This window comes from Vipera berus (assembly GCF_964194415.1).
Source record: "Vipera berus genome assembly, chromosome: Z".
Lineage (NCBI taxonomy): Eukaryota > Metazoa > Chordata > Lepidosauria > Squamata > Viperidae > Vipera > Vipera berus.
This window is the reverse complement of record NC_138205.1, coordinates 72,504,931-72,531,356: the sequence shown is the minus strand read 5'-3', so window position 1 is coordinate 72,531,356 and position 26,426 is coordinate 72,504,931. Positions and strand designations below refer to the sequence as shown.

At 34.8% G+C, this 26,426-nt stretch overlaps 1 protein-coding gene across 4 annotated transcripts in view; it reads right to left on the bottom strand.

Moving 5' to 3' along the window:
- Window positions 1–26,426, bottom strand: part of ELMO1 (engulfment and cell motility 1) — a 336,399-nt gene that overhangs the window by 180,876 nt on the left and 129,097 nt on the right. For 3 of the 4 annotated variants that reach the window (XM_081343171.1, XM_081343172.1, XM_081343173.1), the window contains 3 exons: window positions 21,134–21,169; window positions 5,705–5,804; window positions 4,438–4,589 (listed from right to left, as the gene is read on the bottom strand). The exons of the other annotated variant lie outside the window; for it this stretch is intronic. In XM_081343171.1, the coding sequence (XP_081199297.1) occupies window positions 4,438–4,589; window positions 5,705–5,804; window positions 21,134–21,169 (288 nt within the window). The remainder of the gene's footprint in view (window positions 1–4,437; window positions 4,590–5,704; window positions 5,805–21,133; window positions 21,170–26,426) is intronic. 4 annotated transcript variants of the gene reach the window in all.

The following is a 26,426-nucleotide window of genomic DNA, read 5'->3' as shown; positions in this document are numbered from 1 at the left end:
TCTTTTCCTGTTTTTTTCTCTTCCTTTCTCACCAAAATCTCCTCCTTTTATGTCCTCTTCTCTCTCCCCCCTTCTCCACCTTTTCTCTTCAGGGAAGCTTTAGCTGACTCCACACCCCCAGGCTGTGCGCGGCTCCTGGAAGCGCTAATCAGCTGGAGCTACGAACTGCTCCTGGGCACTCAGTAGAACTCCAGCAACACTGCAGCTCCAACTGACTCCCACAGGCCTGTGTGGTGCTGCCACCGTTTCAACTCATCCCCCCACTACACTTTTACACTTTTGTTTACAGTGCTTTTCAACCCGTTGTATGTGTACCACTTGCCAGGTGAGAAGTACCACAATGGTATGTGTATCATAGGTTGAAAACCACTGCTCTAGAGGGATCACCTGAAACTTCACATGCTGCAAAATGCAGTATTCCAAGTTACCAAGGGAAGGAAGAGAGAGGGAGGGAAGGAAGAAAGAGAGAAAGAGAAAGAAAGAAAGAAAGAAAGAAAGAAAGAAAGAAAGAAAGAAAGAAAGAAAGAAAGAAAGAAAGAAAGAAAGAAAGAAAGAAAGAAAGAAAGAAAGAGAAAGAAAATTTCTTGTTTATAAGATGTGGCATGAATGTGTAACATCCTTTGCAGGCATACTGTGGTGGTCAAAATTATCACTGTACCAATGTGCAAATAGAAGTAATAGGATCTAATGAGATATGAGAATAACTATGAAAGAAGAACAGCCATAGCCTAGGCAATGATTTGCTAAATGAACCTAAATCAGAAATATAATTTGAGAACCATCTCAGAATTTACTCTCCTAAATTTCTTCTTCTTCCCAAAGGTATTGGAGGAAATAACCATTTTCAGACTTACAAAATTCTGTTAATGTAATCATAGAAAGAAAGTGGTATTAGTATTCATGATTTTGATTTCCTGGTCTTGACTACTCCAGAGAGTTGACGCAGCATGATTGTATGTCATGTTTTGTGAGGAATTTGAGCTTATTAATCTTTCAACTTTGAGTTAACACATTTATTAATCAGAAGAGGAAATATATAGTCCTTTGTGCCCTCTTTCTTATTTATTAGGCAATTGGTTTTTTAAAAAAAATTTCAATTAATGACTAGATCAACCTTGGGAAGTTTAGATGGAACTAGCTAACAGTCCCATCTTGTTTCATCATACTGAAAGTTGATATTTTCACATAATCTTTGAATAAAGATCAGGAAATATCTAAGAGTACATCCTTCATATCTTCCTTCTGCTTACCAGATCATACTAATCTGTCCATTGCTGGGGATGCTCTATCAGCAAGGTATCTAGAACAGGAAATTGTTGTGTTCTGTGCATGGTATGTCCCCAAACTGTTTCAAACCTTTTTCTTATAACCAGATAATATTATTTCTAATGAGATATTTTAGGGAGTCAACATCATCAGTATGAGTCAGCCAGCAATATTTTAGGTAAAAAAGGTGTCATCACTGATGACAGCTAGAAACTCTTTTTTATAAGATGAGGATGAATGACTGTTTTCTTTTTTAAACACTATGTAACTACTAGAAGTTTTCAATTATCAAATTTTATACTTATTACAACTGAAAACCTGAATAGAAATTTAAAAGATCTGAATGTTTCTAGATGTTTCTTCTTAGAAAATTCAAAAGCTGTTTTTAAGACCTACCAAGAAAAAATGTAAAAAGGGCTAAACATTTTCTTTTTCAATAAATAGGTGTAACATATCGGAGGTGGCTGATGGAGTAGAGAACACCCAATCTCCTCCTTGTGCACACTTTGCTTCTTCCCTCTCCATCCTTAGTTTGATTTCAATTTAATTTTTAAATTTAACACATTTAATGATTTATACTGCATTTTATTCAATGTCCATAAACTGCCTACAATGGCCCTTGGTGAGATAGATGGCATACAAGTTAAATAAACAAACAAGCAAGCAAACAAATAGTTCTGCCTACTCCTAGAAACATGCATGAAAAGATCTTATGATCAATTTATGTCATAATTTCATTTAATTTTTAAATTAAGTCTCTTACAGCATGGTTTCTGCACCCAGTCTCAGCTATGTGTTTTGTATATATGGACTACCTGCCTGAGTTTCATTGTCAGAGGATCCTCAGCCATTCATACCATAATTATGGATATTGAAAAAAATCTAACTTTAACATGATTTCTATTAGCTTTCTACAATAATTCTTGGTATGAGTTAGACTTTCATCTCTCGGCCCCTTTATCATCTCTATTTTCTTCAGTACATATATTCCTCAGTGTTTATTCTTGAAGTCCTGAAGGGGGGGCAGCATAATTTTGGATAAGAGTACTTGGTGGCAGCAGCACCTGAATATCTGTTCTTATCACGATTTCAATATACTTTAGCATTTTAAAGCATATGATGTGAGACAATTTTAATTTTTTATTGCAGATTGATAATCTGATCATCACCATCATCTAATAATTGTAATGAAATTACAAGCTGTTTTTAAAGTAATAAAATTCTGATTTTCCCACTACATCCTAATAATTTTATATAAAACTCTAAAATAAATTTTAAATCAAAAGATTCAGAGAGGGAATAATATAGCCTTGATTAGGGGTGTCCAACCTTGGCCACTTTAAGATTTGTGGATTTTAATTCCTGCATTTCCCAGCCAGCCATGTTTGCTGGGGATTTCTGGTAGTTGAAGTCCACAAGTCTTAAAGTGGCTGAGGTAAGAAACATCTACCTTTGATTATATCAGACCTGAGCATTAACTCTGATTTCTAATAGATTTAAAACTATTTATTTACATTTTTAATTCCTCTCTTTTAAAAACTGAGTTTGCTGTACAAACAGTAAGAATGCTGAATATATAGAAACAAATAAAGTTATAATTAGAAGCCAGCATGGGTTTCTTAAAAAAAAATCAAGCCAAACCAAACTTATTTCATTCTTTGACAAAGTGACTAAATTAGCAGACCAGGGAAATGCAGTGGACATAGTATACATAGACTTCAGTAAGACATTCAACAAAACAGACTGCAACCTACTTCTTGGTAAGCTAGAAAAATGTGAGTTATACAGCATCACCATCAGATGAATTTGTAACTGGTTGACAAATGTACTCAATGGTACTACATCCACATGGAGGGAAGTAAGCAGAGGGGTACCACAAGGTTCTGTCTTAGGCTCAGCTCTCTTCAATAGCTTCATAAATGACTAAGATAAGGGAACAGAAGGGGAATTCATCAAATTTGCAGATGACACTAAGCTGGCAGGAATAGCCAACACTCCAGAAGACAAGCTCAGGATCCAAAAAGATCTTGTCAGAGTTGAACAATGGGCCCTATCGAACAACATGAAATTTAATGTGGAGAAAAGCAAGGTTTTACACCTGGGCAGGAAAAACCCAAAGTACAGATAAGGCGAAACCCTGGCTCAAAAACAGTAACTGTGAGAAGGACCTTGGAGTACTAGTGAATGATTAGTTAAACATGAGCCAACAGGGTGCACCAGCAGCCAAAAAAGCTAATACAATCCTTGGTTGTATAAACAGAATCACAGAATCAAAATCAGGTAAAATATTAGTACCGCTTTATAAATCCTTAGTAAGACCACACCTAGACTATTGCATACAGTTGTGATCACTGCATTACAAAAAGATATTGAGACTTTGGAAAAAGTGCAAAGAAGAGCAATTAAAATGATTAAAGATGTGGACACAAAAACATATGAAGAACAGTTGCAGGAATTGGCTATAGCTAGTTTAGAGAAAAGAAGGACTAGGGATGACATAATGGCAGTATTTCGGTATTTGAGAGGCTGCCACAAAGAAGAGGTGGTCATTTTTCCAAAGCACCAGAAGGCAAGACAAGAAACAATGGATGGAAACTAATCAAAGAGAAAAGCAACCTGGAATTAAGGAGAAACTTCCTAACAGTGAGAACAATTAACCAGTGGAACAACTTGCTGTCAGCAGTTGTGGGTGGTTCATCACTGAAGGTTTCTAAGAAAAGATTGGACAGCCACCTGTCTGAAGTGATATAGGGTCTCCAGTTGAACAGGAGGTTGGACTAGAAAACCTCCAAGATCCCTTCTACCTTTGTTCTGATTGAATTTAATAAAGTGTATGGAGACACCAGCAGGAGGAATGTCTAAGGCAGAAAACTGATATAAATTAGACTTTTCCTCCCATTAACCACCTGATCTTTTTTCATCAGCTTTTAATTCTTCATGTTAAAAATAAAACATAACACTTTACACCTTAACTGCTAATACTTTATACCTTAACTGCTAATCCTTCATTTAAAAATCAAGGGACAGCTACATCTTTATTAAACTTTGATCCTGGAAGAATTTTAAAACAATTTATATGTTTTTATACTAGTACCCATACTTGTTTCTAATCTGAAGTTATTTCCAGTCTAAAGCAAGAAGGAAATTAAAACAAAACCACAGAAAACTTACCCTTGTAGGTGTGGAATTAATTGCCCAATTGTTATTTCTTGTGCCACTTTCTGATACAGATCATGACCATTCAGTACCATTGATTCTAAAATGGCTAATGATCTTTGTAGTATAGCAATATCATTTTGAAACTTGCTCACATAACTTGCAATCTATGAATAAATCACAATTTTTCTGTAAATCCAGAGTGAAAGTAAATTCTCCAACACAATCAATAGAATTTGAACATAATATTAATGTTATAGTTATCCAACTGTGATAGCAGATTACTCATGTTTGCAGGCACAACTCATGAAGATTCCAAGGGGAGGAGTATCTACTATTCCTCTGCAACTGCCATCCACACAACTTTTCTCCTCCAGTTTTCCAGATACGAAATAGTCAGGTGTGCTGCAATAACTCTGCAGGAATACTCAGAGTTAACACACTGTAAGATAACTATGATAATTGCCTGCATGGGCACCTTAGTTGTCATGAAACAGCTACTATAATAGAATTTGAAAAGGGCACTGGGTAGGGAAACAATCTCATCATAGTCTGTTTTTCAAAGTAGTTGCTTCATTTTACTTAAGGGAGAACTCCTGTGAAGATAACCTCAAATTGTGAGGGAAATCTACCTATGACAAATTTTTTAGTTGGGCACCCATGAACATATTATCTATGTCAACCCTAGATTAATACTATATCAAGTATATACTTTCCATGGTTACATTCCAGATTTCACTGTTTCCACTGTTTCTTCAAACACATATGAAGAAAAAGTTTCCTTTCAGTGCAGTGCAGTTCCAATATCATTCAGAATTTGTTTGGCTTGTGAAGTTAGGTTCATAACTTCAGTTTCATAAACATTCAATGAATAACATACTGTAGATACAGGATTTGTGCACAAATCATGTAGGTCCTGAATGTAAGTCAAAACGTGGCTGCAAACTTATAGCAGTACTATTAATCAAACTAGTTTTTAATATCTATAAACTGCAACCAAGTAGAAATCATATATTGGTTTGCTTCATACATCATACTAGGTTGTAAGAGTCTGTTTGGTTTCGGTTTAACATGCTGCATGAATTTGGTTACAGTATTAAATGTAATAAATCATAGCATTACATGCTGTATGAATCAAACTAATGATTCATATATTAGATGATGATTAAGCAAGCTACATTGTGTATGTGCCATCCATTCTTTACTTTATACGTGAATGAGACAAACAGAAATATATCTATCCCCATACCAATTTGGATATCAGTAATAAACATAAACTTACCTTTTTTATGAAAGCCACAGAGAAAGTATCCCAAGATACAATTCCATGATCCATCAGCTCAACAAATGCTGTCAATGTATATGATAACATATCTCCAAAGCTGAAAGACACATAAGCCATTCTAGTAATGGAGAGGCCACAAGAGAAATAAGAAGCTTTGGGGCAAGGAACAACAAAGCAAGACTATACAGAAGAGTAGAAGCAGAATAAAATGAAGGATCTGGAGCAAAGAAGCATTAAAATATTGTTATATGGAAAACAACATTCTACTAATAGGAAGAAAATACAAAAAAGGCTATATACACATTTATTCTTCTACATTAAAAGACCTATATAAGGTAGAAATGAAACAAAAGTTTTGGTAAAGCTGTATATATTTGGGCAACCAGCATCCATTCCTGAAATAAATCAGAGGTCTATCCCTTATCTCATATGAATTCATCTACCTTCCAGCCTTATTTATGAATAAATCTTAAATCAAGACTAGACTTCAGCATTAACTTTTAACTATTTTTAAAATTACTTTTAAACTATGGTTCTAAATAATACATAATAAAATAAAATGCCTAATTATAGTACTCAGTATACTCAGTACTCATTGTTAATTGGTTCTGGGAAGTATTATAAATACCAGAACCAATGAAAATTTACCAGAAAAATTTCCCATAAAGAATAATGTAGTGAATGACAAGGCAGGAGACATTGACAGGTTTTAGCTTGTGCTCTTAGTACCAAATAAATGAGCACTGGGATAAAATTTTCACATCAAAATGAATGGAGTACAAAATTCAATGAGTTTCAAAGCAATTGAGTACCAAGATAACACTGTGTTGTAAAAATTCTTAATACTTAGTTGGCAGAAAACAGGTGGAAACTCATGTGAGAGAAAAGAGAGCACAAATGAGCTCTCAATTATAATTAAATGACAACCCAAACTTTAATTGCAGATTATGTCCTGCTATATTGGTTTGAGCACCACCAATTATTTCTAGTGCGAATGGTTAAGAGGACTAAATTAACTCAGATTAACTTAAAAACATTATTTAGCAAGTCTAGTCTAAATTTGGACACAGGTCTGCATTAATAGAATTCTGTTGTACAAACTGCTTTCTCTCCTGCTCTTCAGAAACTAATCAGCCACTGCCAAAAGAAAAAGTAATTCTGATCAATGAAAAAAAATCCATGTACTATCTGTATAGTAACTCATGTCATATTATTTATTCAAAATGCTAAAATTTAATCTGATGAGTAATTTCAGTTTTTTAACAACTAGAGTTATTGTGTTTATTAGCAGACACTGAAATCTTTCAAAATGCGCAACAGTGCTATTTTTCATATGCAATAACACTCAGGGTACTTTTCAAACTGTATAATAGCTCTCTCTTTCCTGGCTCATATAAATGTGTCATTAAATCAAAATTCAGCAGATCATAGTTTGCTATAAAACTACAAAAGAACAGGAAGGGAATCAGTAATTTAGATACAGCAAAACTATGAGTTGGTACTACCTGAGAGAGATACCTTCATATGCATTCAAGTACAAAAGTTACACATAGGCCAGGCCACAGATGTGTAAGAGGGTTGTTATTTTGAATATCTAATATTTTTCACATTCTTTAGAAGAAATGTAATATGGAAACAAAAAGGAACAGGAATGAAGATGATGATCTTTCTTGCAGTCCAAATAATGAATGGAAGCTGTTAGAATAATCATGAGGATGGTTATTTTTACACTCATTGCTCTGGCTTACAATTAATATCAAAGAACAATAAAAAGAGATTGCTTTTACTTATAAAGCTGTTTATGACTTAACTAATTACTTTCAAGATGATATCCTTTAAGAGGAATTGGCTTGTCTGGTCTTTTGTTTGGAGTTTTTGCATTGTAAACTTTGTAGGTGGGGTGAGGAGAAAAGATAATATTTTCTGATGTGGTTCTGCCCCTTACTGCTATTCCATATTATAAACCCTCCAGCAGTCTTCTTGCAGTTAGGCAGTATATAAAATTTCTAAGTAAGTAAATGAATAAGTAAACTGCTTCATTACGCAAGCCCCTTCGCCACGACAAGGCAGTAATCCATGAAGGGTTGTCATTACAAGATGGACAGGTCATAGCAGAGAGTTCTGACAAAATGTGATCCACTGGAGAAGGAAATGGCAACCCACTTCAGTATCTTTGCCATGAAATCCCCATGGACAGTACCAAAAGGCAAAAAGATATGACACTGGAAGATGAGCCCCACAGGTCGGAAGGCATCCAATATGCTACTGGAGAAGAGCAGAGGGCTAGTATTAGTAGCACCAGAAAGAATAAAGCGTCTGGGCCTAAGCCAAAAGGATGCTCAGCTGTGGATGTATCTGGTGGTGAAAGGAAAGTCAGATGCTGTAAAGAACTATTCTCCATAGGAACCTGGAATGTAAGATCCGTGCATCGAGGCAAGCTGGACGTGGTCAAACAAAAGATGACAAGACTGAACATCGACATCTTAGGAATCAGCGAGCTAAAATGGACAGGAATGGGTGAATTTAATTCAGATGACCATCAGGTATACTACTGTGGGCAAGAATCCCTCAGAAGAAATGGAGTAGCCTTCATAGTCAATAAAAGAGTAGGAAAAGCAATACTGGGATACAATCCCCAAAATGACAGAATGATCTCAGTTCAAATCCAAGGCAAACCATTCAATATCACAATAGTCCAAATCTATGCTTCAACCACTAGTGTTGAAGAGGATGAAATTGACTGGTTCTGTGAAGCCCTACAGCACCTTATAGAACTAACACCAAAAACCAATGTCCTTATCATCATGGGGGATTGTAATGCTAAAGTAGGAAGCCAAAAGATAACTGGAATAATAGGCAAGTTTGGCCTTGGAGTACAAAATGAAGCAGGGCACAGGCTGACAGAATTTTGTCAAGAGAATACGATGGTCATAGCAAACACTCTTTTCCAACAACCCAAGAGACGGCTCTACACATGGACATCACCAGATGGTCAACACAGAAATCAGATTGACTATGTGCTCTGCAGCTAAAGATGGAGAAGTTCTACACAGTCAGTAAAAACAAGACCAGGAGCTGACTGTGGCTCAGACCATGAGCTTCTCGTTGCAAAATTTAGGCTTAAACTGAAGAAAGTAGGGAAAAGAACTAGGTCACTCAGGTATGAACTAAATCATATCCTTGATGAATATACAGTAGAGGTGACAAATAGATTTAAGGAATTAGATAAGATAGAGTGCCTAAAGAACTATGGACAGAGGTTCGCAACATTGTGCAAGATGTAGCAACTAAAACCATCCCAAAGAAAAAGAAATGCAAGAAAGCAAAATAGCTGAGGAAAGGAGAGAAGTGAAAGGCAAGGGAGAAAAAGAAAGATACACCTAATTGAATGCAGAATTCCAGAGAATAGCTAAAAGAGACAAGAATGCCTTCTTCAATGAACAGTGCAAAGAAATAGAAGAAAACAATAGAATAGGGAGGACCAGAGATCTCTTCAAGAAAATTGGAGAGATGAAAGGAACGTTTCATGCAAAGATGGGCATGATAAAGGAACAAAATGGCAGGGACCTAACAGAGGCTGAAGAGATTAAGAAGAGGTGACAAAATTATACAGAAGAACTATACAAGAATGAGCTTAACATCCCTGATAACCACAATGAGGTAGTTACTGACCTCGAGCCAGACATCCTAGAATGTGAAGTGAAGTGGGCCTTAGGAAAGCTGAACAACAACAAAGCTAGTGGAGTTGACAGTATTCCAGCTGAGCTATTCAAAATCTTAAAAGATGATGCAGTAAAAGTGCTACACTCAATTTGCCAGCAAATTTGGAAAACTCAACAGTGGCCACAGGATTGGAAAAGATCAGTTTACATTCCAATTCCAAAGAAAGGCAGTGCCAATGAATGTTCAAACTATCGCACCATTACACTCATTTCACATGCTAGTAAAGTTATGCTTAAAATCCTACAAACTAGACTCCAGCAGTATGTGGATCAAGAATTACCAGAAGTACAGACAGGATTTTGAAGAGGCAAAGGAACTAGAGATCAAATTGCCAACATATGCTGGATCATGGAGAAAGCTAGGGAGTTCCAGAAAAACATCTACATACTTCTGCTTCATTGACTATGCTAAAGCCTTTGATTGTGTGGATCACAACAAATTGTGGCAAATTGTGAAGAGGGAGAGTGCAAAAGTTGGGTTGAAACTTAACATTAAGAAAATGAAGATCATGGCATCTGGCCCTCTCAATTCCTGGTAAATAGATGGGGAAGAAATGGAGGTAGTGACAGATTTTATTTTCCTGGGCTCCAAGATCACCACAGACGGGGACTGCAGCCAAGAAATTAAAAGACGCTTGCTCCTAGGGAGGAAAGCCATGGCAAATCTAGACAGCACACTAAAAAGCAGAGACATCACCCTGTCAACAAAAGTGCATATAGTCAAGGCTATGGTCTTCCCAGTTGCAATGTATGGATGTGAAAGTTGGGCCATAAGAAAGGCTGAGCGCCAAAGAATTGAGGCCTATGGTGCTGGAGAAGACTCCTGCGAGTTCCTTGGACTGCAAGGCGTTCAAACCAGTCAGTCCTAGAGGAGATCAACCCTGGCTGCACTTTAGAAGGCCAGATCCTGAAGTTGAAACTCAAATACTTTGGCCACTTAATGAGAAGGAAGAACTCACTGGAGAAAAGTCTAATGCTGGGAAAGGTTGAGGGCAAGACAAGAAGGGGACAACAGAGAATGAGGTGGCTGGATGGAGTCACTGAAGCAGTAGGCGTGAGCCTAAATGTACTCCAGAAGATGGTAGAGGCCAGGAAGGCCTGGAGGAACATTGTCCATGGGGTTGCGATGGGTTGGACATGACTTCGCAGCTAACCACAACAACAAAACTGCTTCAAGAAAGATTGAATCAATTCATAGGAGCAGCAACTAAGATTACCAGTGATTGTACACCACAGCAAGTCAACAAAACCTATTTTAGTATTACACTTCATGTCAAATATCAGATTTGAAATCTATCAGGCCACTGGAAGATACCCCAAAGAAACTGTGATGTAGGACATATCTTTTCAGGATCATTGCTATGGCAACAGAAAAAGACAGGTGAAAGTAATAGCGACAGCTTGAAACTTTTTCCCAATATTATTTTAGTTCTCTCATATCCAATATAGTTTGGCAATGGCTTAAATAAATCAGAACATTTCAATTTTCTCTCACTAGATGTCATTGTAGTACCAGAAAAAATTGAGGGTCAGTGAAGAAAAAAAACATTGTAAACACTGAGGCAAAGAAATATCCCAAGTCACATTTCAAAGAATATGAATTTATTGGTAAACCAAGCTTAGGCAACTTTAGGCATAAGCATTATAAAACACAGTAGGATTTGCTTTTAATGACATGTGTTTAAGATGACACATAAATTCAGATTATACAGTATAATTCAATCCAGGTTAGATAAATATGAATTTGGGATATTTTTTCAATATTCAAAATGTTATCAATGCATCAGGAAAAAAATCACAATGTAACAGGAAATAAGATCTTTTTTATTAGGTAAGGAAGATACAGGCTCACTGTTTCATCGTTAAATTTAGGATTCATTAAATAGTCTTTATCAGGCATATCTAGGTGTTTTGGAAATCAACTGGAATGAACCTCTGATACCCCAGAATTATCACCTTTTAACATCTTTATATAAGTCTCCAAATTTGAGTCTCCAAATTTTTTGTTCAAGTTATATCACCATATTTTCTTCTGAAAGTTGGGATGAATAAAGGATCTCACTTTTGCACAGGAAAGGTGTGCATCCTGAAGTATAAAGATACCCAGCTTGAACTCAGAGCAGCTTTATTACATATATCAAATTGAACAAGGTGTTTATATTATGATTTATATTATGTTTATTATATATGTTTATATTATAATATAATTATAATATTATAATAAACAAGGTGTTTATATTATAATATAATACAATATAATAAAGACTGCCGGCGGATAACACCCAGGGGGCGGGCCTTCTCTGTGGGTGCACCTGCCCTCTGGAACCAGCTGCCCGTGGAGCTTAGGACTGCCCCTGACCTTCATTCATTTTGCCGGGACCTGAAGACCCGGCTCTTTGAGCTCTCCGGCCCAGGCTGAGAATTTTTAACTGGGGTTTTTATTTTTTAGGGATGATTTAATATTTTTTTAATTGTTTTTAACTTTTGTATTGGTTTGGTTTTAAATGCCCTGTAAACCGCCCTGAGTCCTTCGGGAAAGGGCGGTATATAAATCTAATAAAATAAATAAAATAAATATGCATTTAAATGAAGTAAATTTTGAAGCTTGCTTCTGGACAACTATGCATACTATTCAAGGGCTCAGCAGTTCAAAACTGGTTTTCTGTTGCTTCAGTGTGAGGCCATCTTAGGAATTTTCCTCATGCATCAGAATGAATATATCTGGAAATTTTTAAATATTCAAATTTGTTCATATAATATTATGTTCTATTTTATTGCTTATTAGCTTAGCAATAAAGACAACTGATCATAATACAACCTCTTTATTCTATGCACAACATTCCAGCCAACTGGCTGAATAAACTGTCATGTTCAGTTGTAAAAAATATTACACAGTTCCCATAGAATCTAGTTTTTTCTATGAGCAAGTTAAGATTCATTGAATTACTATGTATTCATAGAAATTAGAAAGGTGGGAATAAACCCACTGTTTTGATGATATTTGTTTAAGAAATACGCAAAATGTTCTATGCAAAATCCATTACAGTCACTGATTTTAAACTTTAAATTAAATATACTATACAGTAGTGGCCAAAATTGTGGAAACCTTTTAGGAAAAGTGTATTTTTGAGGTTTGATGGCTAATAACACCACTTTTTTTTTTGGAGTAGTACCATAAAATTATATATCAATGGAAAGATAATTTAATCAAGAATGTAATGTAACAAAGTTTGTTCAATTATCTATACTGTATTCTATGAAAAGTTATAGCCAAATAACCACAAAAAGGTAGCACAACTTGCTTAGGTTGTTATCAGGTAGCTTTCCTTCATCTGGTTGTAGCCAATGAGCATGAGTGTTTAGTGAGCCAATCAGGTGTCATCTTGTTTTGGCAATGAGCCAATCAGATCACAGTAGGATTCAGTTATTGATGTCATGTATTAAAGCTGAGAGGAGGTCATTTGTCAGTGTGTTATGTAATTACTAACAAGTTGGTTGGTTTTTTCCCCCCCTCTTTCATTTAATGAGCTTGTAAAACGTAATAAAATTAAAGTAATGGTGCAAAGAGTTGATTAGTTGCCCAGAAAGCGATGTAAAATAGTATTATTAAGTGAACAAGGCTACAGTTATAAAGAAATTAGGAGAAAAAATGGTGGAAACTTAACCAAAGGTGGCATTTCGATGATACACTTTTCCCAAAAGGTTTCCACAATTTTGGCCACTACTATATATGTTTAGAATTAACTTCAATTATGTTTCATTTCTATTGCAAAGATCACAAAACCTTTTTCCTTCCCAATGCTTTACATAGGTATTGGAGAAAAATGTGTATTTGGTCATTCTTCAAAAATTTATTGTTTATTTGCTAAACAAATGTTTACTTGTTAAAAATGAAAAAAAGTGACATGATTATTTTGGATTTGATGACTGAAAATGAATAAAAAACTGAAGGTATTTTTGTAATATTTTAGATGGAGGACAATGAGTTTATTTACACTACTGAAAAGAAGGTAATTATTTTTTATTTCTGTCTGTGTGTGTGTGTGTGTGTGTGTGTATATAAATCTATGTAAAATTCTTAATAAAAATTACATTAAAAAACAACCATTGTGAGTGATAGGATACAATTATTCCTAATCGTAAATAAGGTGAGAAAATGTAGAAAAAAAATATTGAACTAGAACACCCTATTTACAGGAACGGCTTTTAACACTGGATTGTTGGAAATATTACTGAAAGAGTAGACTAATCCTTCCCTGTCATCCAGTCACACACACACACACACACACCCCATTTCTGTATTTCTGTGTAATATTTTTCCATTTAGGAGTAGATCATCTGAAAGACTAGGCATTTCTATACTAGACTGTCTGGGCTTTAAAGTAATCTTCTACCTGACTAATATCTGAAAACCTATGTCAGTAACTCCAGAAGGAGGGACTAATTGGTGGCATTTCAAAGAGGCTCCACCTAGGTCAGTTTCTCAAGAGTTTCTGTTATTGGACAGAGTCATCTTCAAACAAATAAGCATTATTCTGTAATCAGATATGCATATAATTATTATGTAATTGGGGTTAATTTTATCTTATTGCTTTGTCATCTAGCAATGTAATATTTTGCATTTTGTTAAAGCTCTGTGGCATATTATAGGTGGTCCTTGTCTTACACCATAACTAAGCCCAGAATTACAGTCATAAATCATGCTGGTCATTAAATGGGTCACCACATGACTGTGCTCAGCTTTATTATCTTTTTATGGCAGTCATTAAGAGAATACTTGATCATAAAATGGACATCACAGTTGTTAAGTGAACACTATGGTCATAAGCAAATCCTTTGTCCGCAATGGACATTTTTTCCAGAAAAAGAAGTAAGTTTCAGACAAAAATGTTGTAAATTGCTGTCCCATGATCATTGGACACAGCAAATGGCAGTAAATGTGGGCTGGTTGCCAGGCACCCAAAATGAGGGGGCAGCCATGAGAACTCCAAATCTAGGTTATAAGTAGCCCTGGGGAAGTCTGTCATAGCTTTGAATGGTCACTAAGTAACCAGTTGTGACTCAATGCAATTTATTTTGTATTTTATGCATTTTCACTTTGTACCTCAGCAAGGCAATTAAGCAATTCAACAAATAAATAGTTTTTTAAATCAAAAGAGAATGTTCTCTAATATCACTTTTCTGTTGCTTTTTTTAAAGACATTCATGAATATAAACATGCAAATGCTAACAAATCTGACAAAAAAATCTTTGTTTAATATATGTGACACAATATCTTTTTCATTGAGTGATACCCTAACCACAGATCACAAGAATGTTGGAGTTGCTCCCTAATTATATATGCTTTCTAAGCCCTCAAAATCTAAAATCTAACTGATAATTAATGAACATTAGATTCATCAAGACTAGAATAATAATTATAGAAAAGTATTTTAATCAATATAAACCTTGGCTTTAAGTAAATAATAAAACTGCTATTTTCTACTGCCCTGTGATATGTTCAAAGCTCTTGGAAGCATTAAAACATGCAAGGTTAATTCAGGGTACATCTGTTAGACATCTAATTTGTTTAATGTATATTTATGGTAACTGGAAATAATTGAAAATTCCAATTCTCAGAAACTATACTTACTAACAAAATGAGTATATTCATTTGCTTGTCTCAGATTTAATCGTTCCTTGTGAAACAATAACTATACTTCTTCTGGCAATCCTACCACAGATCTAATAGACATAATTCTTTGTATTTTATTTGTTGGCTTAGTCTGATGCTTTCCTAGATCCACATATTCTTTTTCTTGCTCAATTCTATAGTGTTATTCACGTACTGTTTAATGCAAAAGTTTCAATTAAACCAAATTTGAGTCAAACACTATTTCTTCACACAATTGTATCAATTTTTTTTCTCTGTGACCAAACCAATTTATTTATTTCATACTAATGACTCATGTTTTTCTTTAATCCATTTTCATTGAAATCTTTTTTAAAATGTTTTTATTTATTATTTGTTTTACCACTCTTGTCTTTGTAACCCCCTTGTTGTTATCTACGAAGTGATGTCCGACCCATCGCGACCCCATGGACAATGTTCCTCCAGGCCTTCCTGTCCTCTACCATCTTCTGGAGTCCACTTAGGCTCACGCCTACCACTTCAGTGAATTGGATGCCTTCTGACCTGAGGGGCTCATCTTCCAGTGTCATCTCTTTTTTCCTTTTGGTACTGTCCATGGGGTTTTCATGGCAAAGATACTAGAGTGGGTTGCCATTTCCTTCTCCAGTGGATCACATTTTGTCAGAACTCTCTGCTATGACCTGTCCATCTTGGGTTGCCCTGCATGGCATAGCTCATAGCTTCATTGAATTATGCCAGCCCCTTCACCACGACAAGGCAGTAATCCATGAAGGGTTGTCATTACAAGACGGACAAGTCATAGCAGAGAGTTCTGACAAAATGTGATCCACTGGAGAAGGAAATGGCAACCCACTTCAGTATCTTTGCCATGAAAACCCCATGGACAGTACCAAAAGGCAAAAAGATATGACGCTGGAAGATGAGCCCCTCAGGTCGGAAGGCATCCAATATGCTACTGGAGAAGAGCAGAGGGCTAGTATTACTAGCGCCAGAAAGAATAAAGCGACTGGGCCAAAGCCGAAAGGATGCTCAACTGTGAATGTATCTGGTGGTGAAAGGAAAGTCAGATGCTGTAAAGAACTATTCTCCATAGGAACCTGGAATGTAAGATCCGTGAATCAAGGCAAGCTGGACGTGGTCAAACAAAAGATGACAAGACTAAACGTCGACATCTTAGGAATCAGCGAGCTAAAATGGACAGGAATGGGTGAATTTAATTCAGATAACCATCAGGTATACTACTGCGGGCAAGAATCCCTCAGAAGAAATGGAGTAGCCTTCATAGTCAATAAAAGAGTAGGGGTGTAACCCCCTACTGGCTAGGTTAATGTTAAAATTTCTGAGGGAGGCTAGACTAGATTTCAAATTAAAGTTTCAACTTTATTACATATACCACTTGATCATGAATATCTATTTTTCTTGGGTATTCCACAAAATTTTCTTCACTAATCCAATTTTGCAACATTATATATTTTTGTTTAAAATTTTTGCTTCTATTGTTCTATTGTCTTTTCAGTAATTGTACCCTGTTTTCCTGGACCATGTTTTTCTCAAAGTTCAGAGCAGGTTGAGTCAGAGGCTTCAAAAAGTCTTCTGTAACTTATACTCTATCTGAAGTTAGAGCTGCTTAGCCAATTATTGTCAGAGGCTTCCCTTATTGCAAAACTAATTCACAGACACTGATTATAAATAAAAATTCCTAAAACTAGTCCCAACCATAACTTCTTTTGATAAATTTTGGGTGGTGTCCTAACTATAGCCTCCAGGAACAATGATTTTCCAAAGAATTTTTGTTCATATAACACGTTCTAAGATCAGTTAAGGGATTCTAGTGTGTACTTGATAGTTACTTATACAAGCATTTCCAATGTCTATACACATGAAAAATTTATCTAAGAAAACCCAGAGCAGTCTTTTTTTATGTAGAACAAAATTTTATACAATTTATACAATACAGATGGATTCATGAACACTATGGCAGTAAGATACAAGACGGGAAACTATTATGCTAACAAGTCCCTTAACCATATATTATTGTTTCATGAAAATGAAAATTTCATGAACGTTACCAACATTTACATCGACTCAGAAACATCAAGTGGCAGAATGTTTATGAAAAAATAATCAGCAAATATAATGTCTCCTAAAATAAAACATGTTTATGTAGTCTTTATTTTTTAACTGGAATCTAAGTTACTATATTTATAATTTTAATATGTAAAAGTCAAGTAGTTATACAGTGACAGGTTTATGACATTTACAAAATCCATTCTTGAAATGATGCCAATTATTTTTTTCTTTGGGCAAAGTGCTTTTACATAAGTTATCACAGTGTCAATCTGTTATACTATGCTAGTAAAAAGAAGCCTCACATAAAGAAAAACAGCATAGACTACAGGTAGTCGTCAACCTACAACCGTTCATTTAGTGATTGTTCAAAGTTACACTGAAAAAGTGACTTATGACTGTTTTTCACACTTATGACTTTGCAGCATCCCCATGGTCACATGATCAAAATTCAGACACTTGGCAATTGACTCATATTTATGATGGTCACAGTGTCCCGGGTCATGTGATCCCCTTTTGCAACCTTCTGACAAGCAAAGTCAATGGGGAAACTGGATTCACTTAACAACCATGTTACCAACTGAATAACTGCAGTGATTCACTTAACAACGCAGGCAAGAAAGGTAAAAAATGGGACAAAATTCGCTTAACAAATTTCTCACTTAGCAACAGAAATTTTGGTCAATTTGTGGTCATAACCTGAGGGCTACCTGATATGCAAAGGTTCTAAAAGTTTGTCTTGGCCCTGAGAGTTGCAATTATATTCCATCCCCTTTGTTCTCCTGCAATGTGTAGGGCAGTTTACTGTATAAAAATGTGGCATCGTTATATGGTAGATATTTTAGCAGATATTTTATTTTAGTAGATGCATGATTCACTGCTGCTACAGAGCAGAGAAGTACAGAACACAGTAACATCAAGATACAGCACACAGTACAGGGATGAATTTAAGGATATTAAATTTAAGAGAACTATGAAGAATGCAGCCCATTGGGATTTTTTTCTAATACATAATTCAGTCTGAGGTTTAAATCTTTCTTTTCTTTGAAAATGTAACTACCCGTCAGCATCAAAGTCAACAGCACAATTCAATAACAATACTATGTCAAAGTCAATACAGTATTAGGCCCCAGGTTCTAATTTAATGTAAAAAAAGGGTTTCGGGGTGGTTGGGGAATTAGCATGCTACAAAGTAAAGGATTAGTATTCAGCATTATTTTTATCTCTCCCCTCATATGGGTCCCAGATACAGAATACAGTAATTCTTTCTTGCAATCTAGTTGTCATATCTTTGCTGCCCAGAGCTATTAATCTTACTTGATGGGTAGCTTCAGTACTTGGTTTAGAAATATGCTGACAAGCTTGCCAGAAAAACAAAAATAGCAGGATTAGAAAGTAGAATTCTACTTGAAGAGGAGAGCTATAGAGGATTCATGGAACCTGAAACTTTTAAACTAGTGATGTTCCCAGCATAACTTTCTGGAAAAAGGCAAGTTCCTTAAATGCCTTGTTGCAACTGCATCTATAGTATACTTTCAAAACTTCCCACCAGCAAAAATAAAAAGGGTGGAAAGTTCTATGTTACTATTTTCCATTTGTATGTGAGATTCCATTGCGAATATTGGGGTCTTCTAGATGAAGACACTGACATGCTAAGATGTCTCCTAGGGTGTTGAGACAACACCGGGAGGGGGAGGGGGGAGAGACTGATAGCTGGGCTTCTTTGGAAAGGGAAAGATCAAGACATTGCCCACTTGTGCTCCAGATATCTAATCCTTGTGAGGAGAAGTAAGATTGAGGTAGACTCATAAGTTAACTGCTAGAAGCCACAAGACAGACACCAAGCTCACAGCAGAACCTAGGTTCACTGAAAACTCATTTTCTTGAGTAAATTTGAATTACAAAAATTTCAAAGTTAAATATTAGAAGAGATCTTCAAAACAGAAGCTTAGTTTTGTCTTTTTTTTAAAAAAAAGTGAGTCACATTTTATTTCAGATTTAAGAAAAGAGTAAACAATTTAAAAAATTTAAGATCAATGGCAAAAAACCTAATAAGAACTTAACTTTAAAAAGTTTTTACTAAACTGTTTTTAAAAATAATTAAATAAATAGAATAAGAGGCAATCAGTTTGAAGTTCTAATGGGAAAATTATTAGTGGACTTTGTAAAACAAAGATAAAAGACAAACTATTTGACTATAACATTATAGAATGCCAGAATGGATAAAAGTTTTAAGGGCCAGAGAAAATAAAAAAAAAAAGCTGAAATTTCCCTTTTACTTTTACTTATGTAACTTATGAAACAGCTTTGTTAGAAAAATAATGAAACTTATAGAAATAACAAAAACAGGTATTGCATACGAGACATTTCAAAGATGATCAGGGGACTGGAAGCTAAAACATATAAGGAACGGCTGCTGGAATTGGGTATGTTTATTTTAAAGAAGAGAAGGACAAGGGGGGACATGAAAGCAGTGTTCCAATATCTCAGGGGTTGCTACAGAGAAGAGGGAGTCAAGCTCTTCTCCAAAGCACCTGAAAGCAGGACAAGAAGCAATGGATGGAAACTAGTCAAGGAGAGAAGCAACCTAGAACTAAGGAGAAATTTCCTTACAGTTAGAACAATTAATCAGTGGAACAACCTGCCTCCAGAAGCTGTGAATGCTCCAACACTGGAAGTTTCTAAGAACAGATTGGCAGCCATTTCTCTGAAATGGTGTAGGGTTTCCTGCCTGAGCAGTGGGTTGGACTAGATGACCTCCAAGGTCCTTGGGAAAGAATGTTATAAACTTCAGAGATACAAAATAATCTTAAAGTATTTAGAGGACAACTGAGTGGAGAAGTACGGTAATTCAAAATAAAATTGAAAATTTTGGAAAATAAATAAGAGATAATAAGGGGAGAAAAGATACAAACATTAAGTCAAGAGATATGAAACTATGCAGATGATAGGCTATTGTTGGATAACAAGAGAGAACATCTTGGTGAAAACACTAAGAAGAGGGCTGCTGAAACCTCAAAAAATATTTTTACAGCAAGTAGAAGAAAATGGAAATGGAGACCAAGTTCTGTAGCAATATTTCAATGTGAAAAAACTACATAAGAGCAAAGAATATAACATTTTATTTTAGACCCAAACATAATATTTTATAATTCATCAATAGTGGACAATGACTCAAAAGAGAAGAAGAAAGTTTACATAGAAAAAATACAGGCATATCCTGCAATTCATCATTAGATGGCTTAACATTTTTGGAATATAAATTAGAATGACTACATAATAGCCTAACTTAAAAAAATCTAAACTAAATTCATGATTTGAAGATGCAACATTATAACCCCATAGACAAAATGGAAAGTAACAATTTTTGCTAAGCAAATAATATTATAAGATTGCAAATAGTTTTCCCTGCCTACAACATTTTAAGCTTCTGCAATAATTTTAAACTAATTACATATGTCCATATCATCTCAACTCAAGAATTTCTTGCAATTTACAACTGGCAGGTAGAAGTGAAATACACACAGTGCATCCTGTTAAATACAGAAATATCTTATTCAGAAAAAATGATAAAAACATTCTAATCATAATCATTCTAATTAGTGTTCACCAATTTGATATTTTCAAATGGTACTGAATTTCAGCCTTCATAATCCCCAACTACTACATTCTAGAAATTAAAATGTTCATGATTTATGGTCATGCACTATTTATAAAATAAATAGTTATCATTCAAAGTAATAACAAAAGCATTAGCAAAATTTGTAAGCAGGAACATTTACTTTTCTATAAGCTATGAAAAGTAAATAAAATAAAAAATAACAGAAAGAATAATAATAAAATTGTGGCAAATAGGATTAAAAGAACAGTAAAGAGAAGCAGAAAATGTACTGGATAAAAATATGCACAGGTATTTAAATAAATAAAATCAGCAGCCAGGCCTGAAATTTAATCATGCAAAGAGAAGAGGAAGTTTACGAGGTCATGAGCCAATCGGGTTCTTACCAGGGCTTCATTATCTTCTGCAATTTTTGATATCGCCTGCAAAAATTTAAAAACTTTCAGGTAAGGAGAAACATAAAGACATTGTCTGTTTTAATTTAGCTAAGCGTCTGTATAAAGTCTAATAAAACACAACCAGTAGAAACACATTTGGCAATCATTCAACTGAAACAGATTCAAATATATAACAATATGAGTTTAAAACACTTGGAGCAAATATGGAAATCAACTCAGCAAAGATTAATTGCAGGAAAAACAAACAAAAAGATGCTAAAGTGCTGTTACAAACTTTTAGCAGAATTATCCGGGACAAAAAATTCTTCACAACTGGACAGAGGATAATCATATCATTCCATTAAAACAAGATGGAGAATTTTTTTATCCCCTCCCATAGCAAAGAGCTACAGTGAATGAGCTTTTGGGATTACAGTGGTACACAAGTGAATGAAGCTGGGATTTTCAAACTAATGGATTCTTAGAGAATCTAGAGAGAGGGAGGGAGGGAGAGGGGGGTGTATGAGAGAGAGTGCTTTTTAGGGATTGCTGGTATGGGTTGACCATTTTTGAGCATAAGAAGGATCCTTTAGATTTTACTACTTTCCCCCTCCTGTTGGTGAAGGTGGCACATTTGTCCAGTCCAAACTCCAATGTGATATTCTTGATTGTATATAAGGACAGTGTTGAGCAGAGATTCTTTTCAGATGATGTGTTTCCATATAGCTGCAGATCGCTATGTGGAGGTGGGATAGCCTGGCAGATGTTTTTTGATGTTTGATAACCATGACCTGAGTTATTCAGTATTTTTGACAGAGGAATCAGTGCAATAACAAACAGTAGTGGTGATGATGAATTTCTCTTAATACTAACCTATCCCAGTCTATAACTATTGACCAGCAACTGTGTCTTCCATTGTGCCATTGATACTGACTGCCTTATAATATTTAAATCAAATTAAAATATAAAATATTTCCCCTACTCATCTTACTACCTCCTTCCCCATATTTTAGTCAGAGTGGAGTATTTATACTTTATTTTTTATATTTTATTCATATTGTGTATTGGTTTGTATAGTTTTATCCTTTTAACACTGTAAGCAACCCAGAGTTACTCTGTGATAAGATGGGCAGCCAATAAATTTAATAATAAATAAATACTATAGACTTATTTTAGAAAATGCTTCCGGATCTTTAAGACATTTCCCATTATATCAGATTGGAAGAATAAGCAAACTATTCACTATTTTGTATGTTGACCCTTTGCCTGAAGTTAACAGAGAAATAACATGAATTCATATCAATCTTGCTTGGCAGTATAGTTATAGTAAGATAGCAGACATAACTTTACATGTTGCTCTGAAGGTTAGCATTTGTCTTTTGTAGATAATGAATGGTGGCTGATGCTTTAAAATTAGCAGGCCAGATATCTTCCAACAATTCATAGTGGTACTGTGAGAAAATTGAATTCCTTGTAAAAAGCCACATAATTCAAACAATATAAAAATGCACCATCTTCAATGTTTCAGGCAGCATTAACAATCAGCCACAAGTGTTTGTTTACCACAATATGCTCACTGTTTGGTCCCAAAAGGGCTCTGTATTATAGAGCTGGCTTCCTATCAAAAGAACAGCAGTTCCTTTTGGAATTCTCTATACCACAAAGCTTAATACTTGCTGAATGTGCAATCTTATATTTTTTGCCAGGAGTCATTTCCAGCTGAGACAAATTTTGCCAAGCTCTGATGAGACCAACTCCTTTGTGGCATATCTGGCAAAACCTCTAATTACATAAAAAGAAGTGTATTTGCTTTTAAATCCAGTTAGCACAACTTGAGGAGAATAAAATATGATTGTACAATTGATAATAAAGAATCTAAACCTTGCCTCCCAGAAAACTCTGTCTAGACTGATTCAATCTAAAAAGACAGAGATTATAAATGTATATATTAACTACAAGAATATTTACCCAAACTTTGGATATTTGAGCACTGGAGAGCACTAAATTGGCAGAGGGCTGTAAGGGGTCAAACAAGTGTATATATTTTATATCTATTCTATGGACAGAAGCTACTAGAATTTCTACAAAATAAAAGAATGGATGTCACAAAACTATAGGAATTAACCTTAATTTAGGCGGCTATTTGGTCATCTGCAATTTTTTTAGAAAATGGTGGGAAAAAATAGATCACCGTTAAAAACAACAACAATATTGTGATTTCCAGCAGTGTACAAGAAAGGCACATTCCACAATGTAAGTAGCCTGGATTTTACAAAAATAAGTAAATTCTACCTAGTGCATCATGAAAGAGAAATATATATTTCTTGCTCCTTGGTCTTCTGCAATCTAAGCTGCAGTTTGACTGATTCTTTAATGTATATTTCAGGAAGAATGAAATACCAGTTCTCATAATTTATAATTCAACAAAGAAGATAAAAACTAACCCCTCCTTCAATCCTGGCAAAATTAATATTGAATATTGTGAACATTGTTCAAATCATTGGACTCTGTTCATGTTTCTTGTTAAATCATGATTGGTTTAACATAGTTTATAGGAATCTACATTTAGATGGGGTCACACAGCAGCCAAAATAAACCAATCATATGATATGATAATGTGATATGTGACCCTTCCATTAGTTAGAATTCTTTCTCTTCCTCTTTAAAGGGATTTAAATGGGAAGCTATTTAGAAGAGCAGGGAACAGTAACCCCCAAGCTAAAAAATGAATAGGCTGATGGGATTTTGTGGACACATCTTTATTGAACTTTTGTTAATATTACCATATTATGTAAGATAAGCACATCCAAGAACTCTGCTGATTTGCAAAAATTGCTATAATATATATACTACCCCTTTTTATCATGAGCGGATAGATGCACAAATGATATTTTTTCTTTCCTTTAAAACATGATGGGCAAATGGGTGGATGCCTTTTTCTTACAGCAATGATTACAAAAAATGTGAGAATTCCATTCCCCAATTATGTGGAAGGTGGGACACCAATTTGTCAAGCCATTTCTTGCAAGTTATATTCAGAGCTGATTAGTAGGTAATAGTATGGCTCTGGAAAGCAAATTATGTTTTATTTTTTAACAACAGGAACCACAAGAAAGTGAAATTAATAGGTCTCACTGAAATCAGTGACATCCCTATTAAGTGATAACTTAAGTCTAAACACAAACTTCGAATTTATTAAAGAAGTGTGGCAGTGTACTAGTACTCATAATAATGAATATTATTTGTATATTACTGTTAATATTAATACTTACATATACTCTGTTTCTTAGATGAAAAAGAAAATATTAAAAATGGGCTGCTCTTTAAGCAGCAAGGTAGGTTTTAAAAAAATTACTTTGGTGTTCAAATAAATTTTAAGATTTAAAAGATTATGTTTTTGTTGTTTATCTCTTTTAAAAAATAAAAATAAACTTGGTTTTATCTCTGGATAGACTGGTTTATCTCCCAAGAAGGGAAGGAAGTCTGAAATGTTTAAATATATCTCTTTATGCTAAGGGGCCAGGAAGCAGCATACTGAAAACCTCTTCCCTTATAACTGCTACAAGAGCAACATAAGCTGCAATATCCTTAGCTCTCTGATACCTTAGGGCTAGGGGAGGATGCCAAGGGCAATGCTCCAGGGACGATAACTGTCCCACTGGAAGCAGTTTCAGAGTGTGAAGGTCCAAAGAACTTCTGGGAGGAAGGCATATAATTTTAAATTTTATCGTAATAAAAAAATATACATTAAAAACATCTAGGATGAATTTGGAAGTTACAATCACTTTTCCCAGCCTTGTCCAGTCTGTGCTTTTCTCCAGAAGTATTATACTGTAACTCCTCTCATCCAATTAGATTGGCCAGTTGTGATAATGGCACTGCCTTGAAAAAAAGCTTTTGTTGCTTTGCCTTCTTGCAAAAGTTGCAAATATAAATATTTTGAAGAGTTGTATTAATTTCTTTTTAAAAGTGTATCTTTCCTTCCAAACTTTCATAAATATCCTCCTTTCAATTCTGAATGGTAAATTAGAAATGATGCTCTATCAGCTTTAGAGATATTATCAAAATACTTAATCCATAAAACGGGACAATCCTATTTCATCCCTGATAATACTTGAATCACTTCAGTTTCCAAAGTAAAATATTCAAAGGCCTAGAGTAGCAAAACCATGATGAAAGTATCAGAGCCTTCTCTGTCTGTCCTCATTAGAGATAGAAGTTGGTTCAACTTTGCAATTCTAAAGCTCCCATACAAAAATTGCAAAAATGTCCAACCTAATTGCTTCCCAAATACCATAAAATATTTATTATATAAAATAACTCCTATTTTTTAAAAAATGACAATAAATAACTGCTATGTTTGTGGTGCTGAAAGACTGGACAGATGTCATTGCTAAATCTCAGTGTTCCATAAGTAATTCTCTTACAAGTGAAACAAAATGATTCATAATTAACAAAGAAGAATATAATGCAGTTTTAACTGTATTTGTATGCAACTGCAGCATCCTTATTTCAGTGTGACCTGCACTGAAGACTTTTAGAAGTCTTTTTCCTGAAGTAATTATTGTTTGGAAAGTTTCAGTTCAATTTTGTCAGAGTGACTGGAAGATTAGCATCTCCCTCAATCCCGATGATGCTGTTTTCCTATTAAATGTGGGAGTCAAATTAACAATGTGACAGGATTAACTATGATTCCATGATGCATTTGGCTTGCATCTAAGCTGAGATTAATTTCTAATGGATTGAAGCTAATTAGAAACTTGGTTGAAAAAGACTGGTTATCTTTTTTTTGTCTTCATAATGTGGATTGTACTAATTGGAGTATGTAAAATGTGTAACTACAAACTGTAAAACTATTTCTAGACATTGCTGTATAAATTAAAACAGTTATTTTAATTCCCATATATTTTCTATTTCTTAATGCATAATCTAAGATTTTCAAATTGTGTGTGATGTATAAAACAATACTAATATGTCACAATTAATTTAAGAAACTGCTTCTCAAAAAGAAGAATGGTTGTTGCCTTGTTAAATGATTTGTTGTTCTGACCTAACATACATCTAGTCAAGCCAACCTAAAGGGCAGGTAATTTATCCCATGTCAATGTGATTAAATTATTCAGTTCCAAAGCAGAAATCATGCAGAATAAATTTCATCCCAGCAGTATCATTTTCAGCCGACTTTTCCTTCGCACAACATTTCATAAAACTCACTATTTGGATATTGCCTATTTGTAAGAAAACCTCACTATCACTGGATTTGGGCTCTTCTAGGATCATCTAATATTTAGTTCTCTAGATT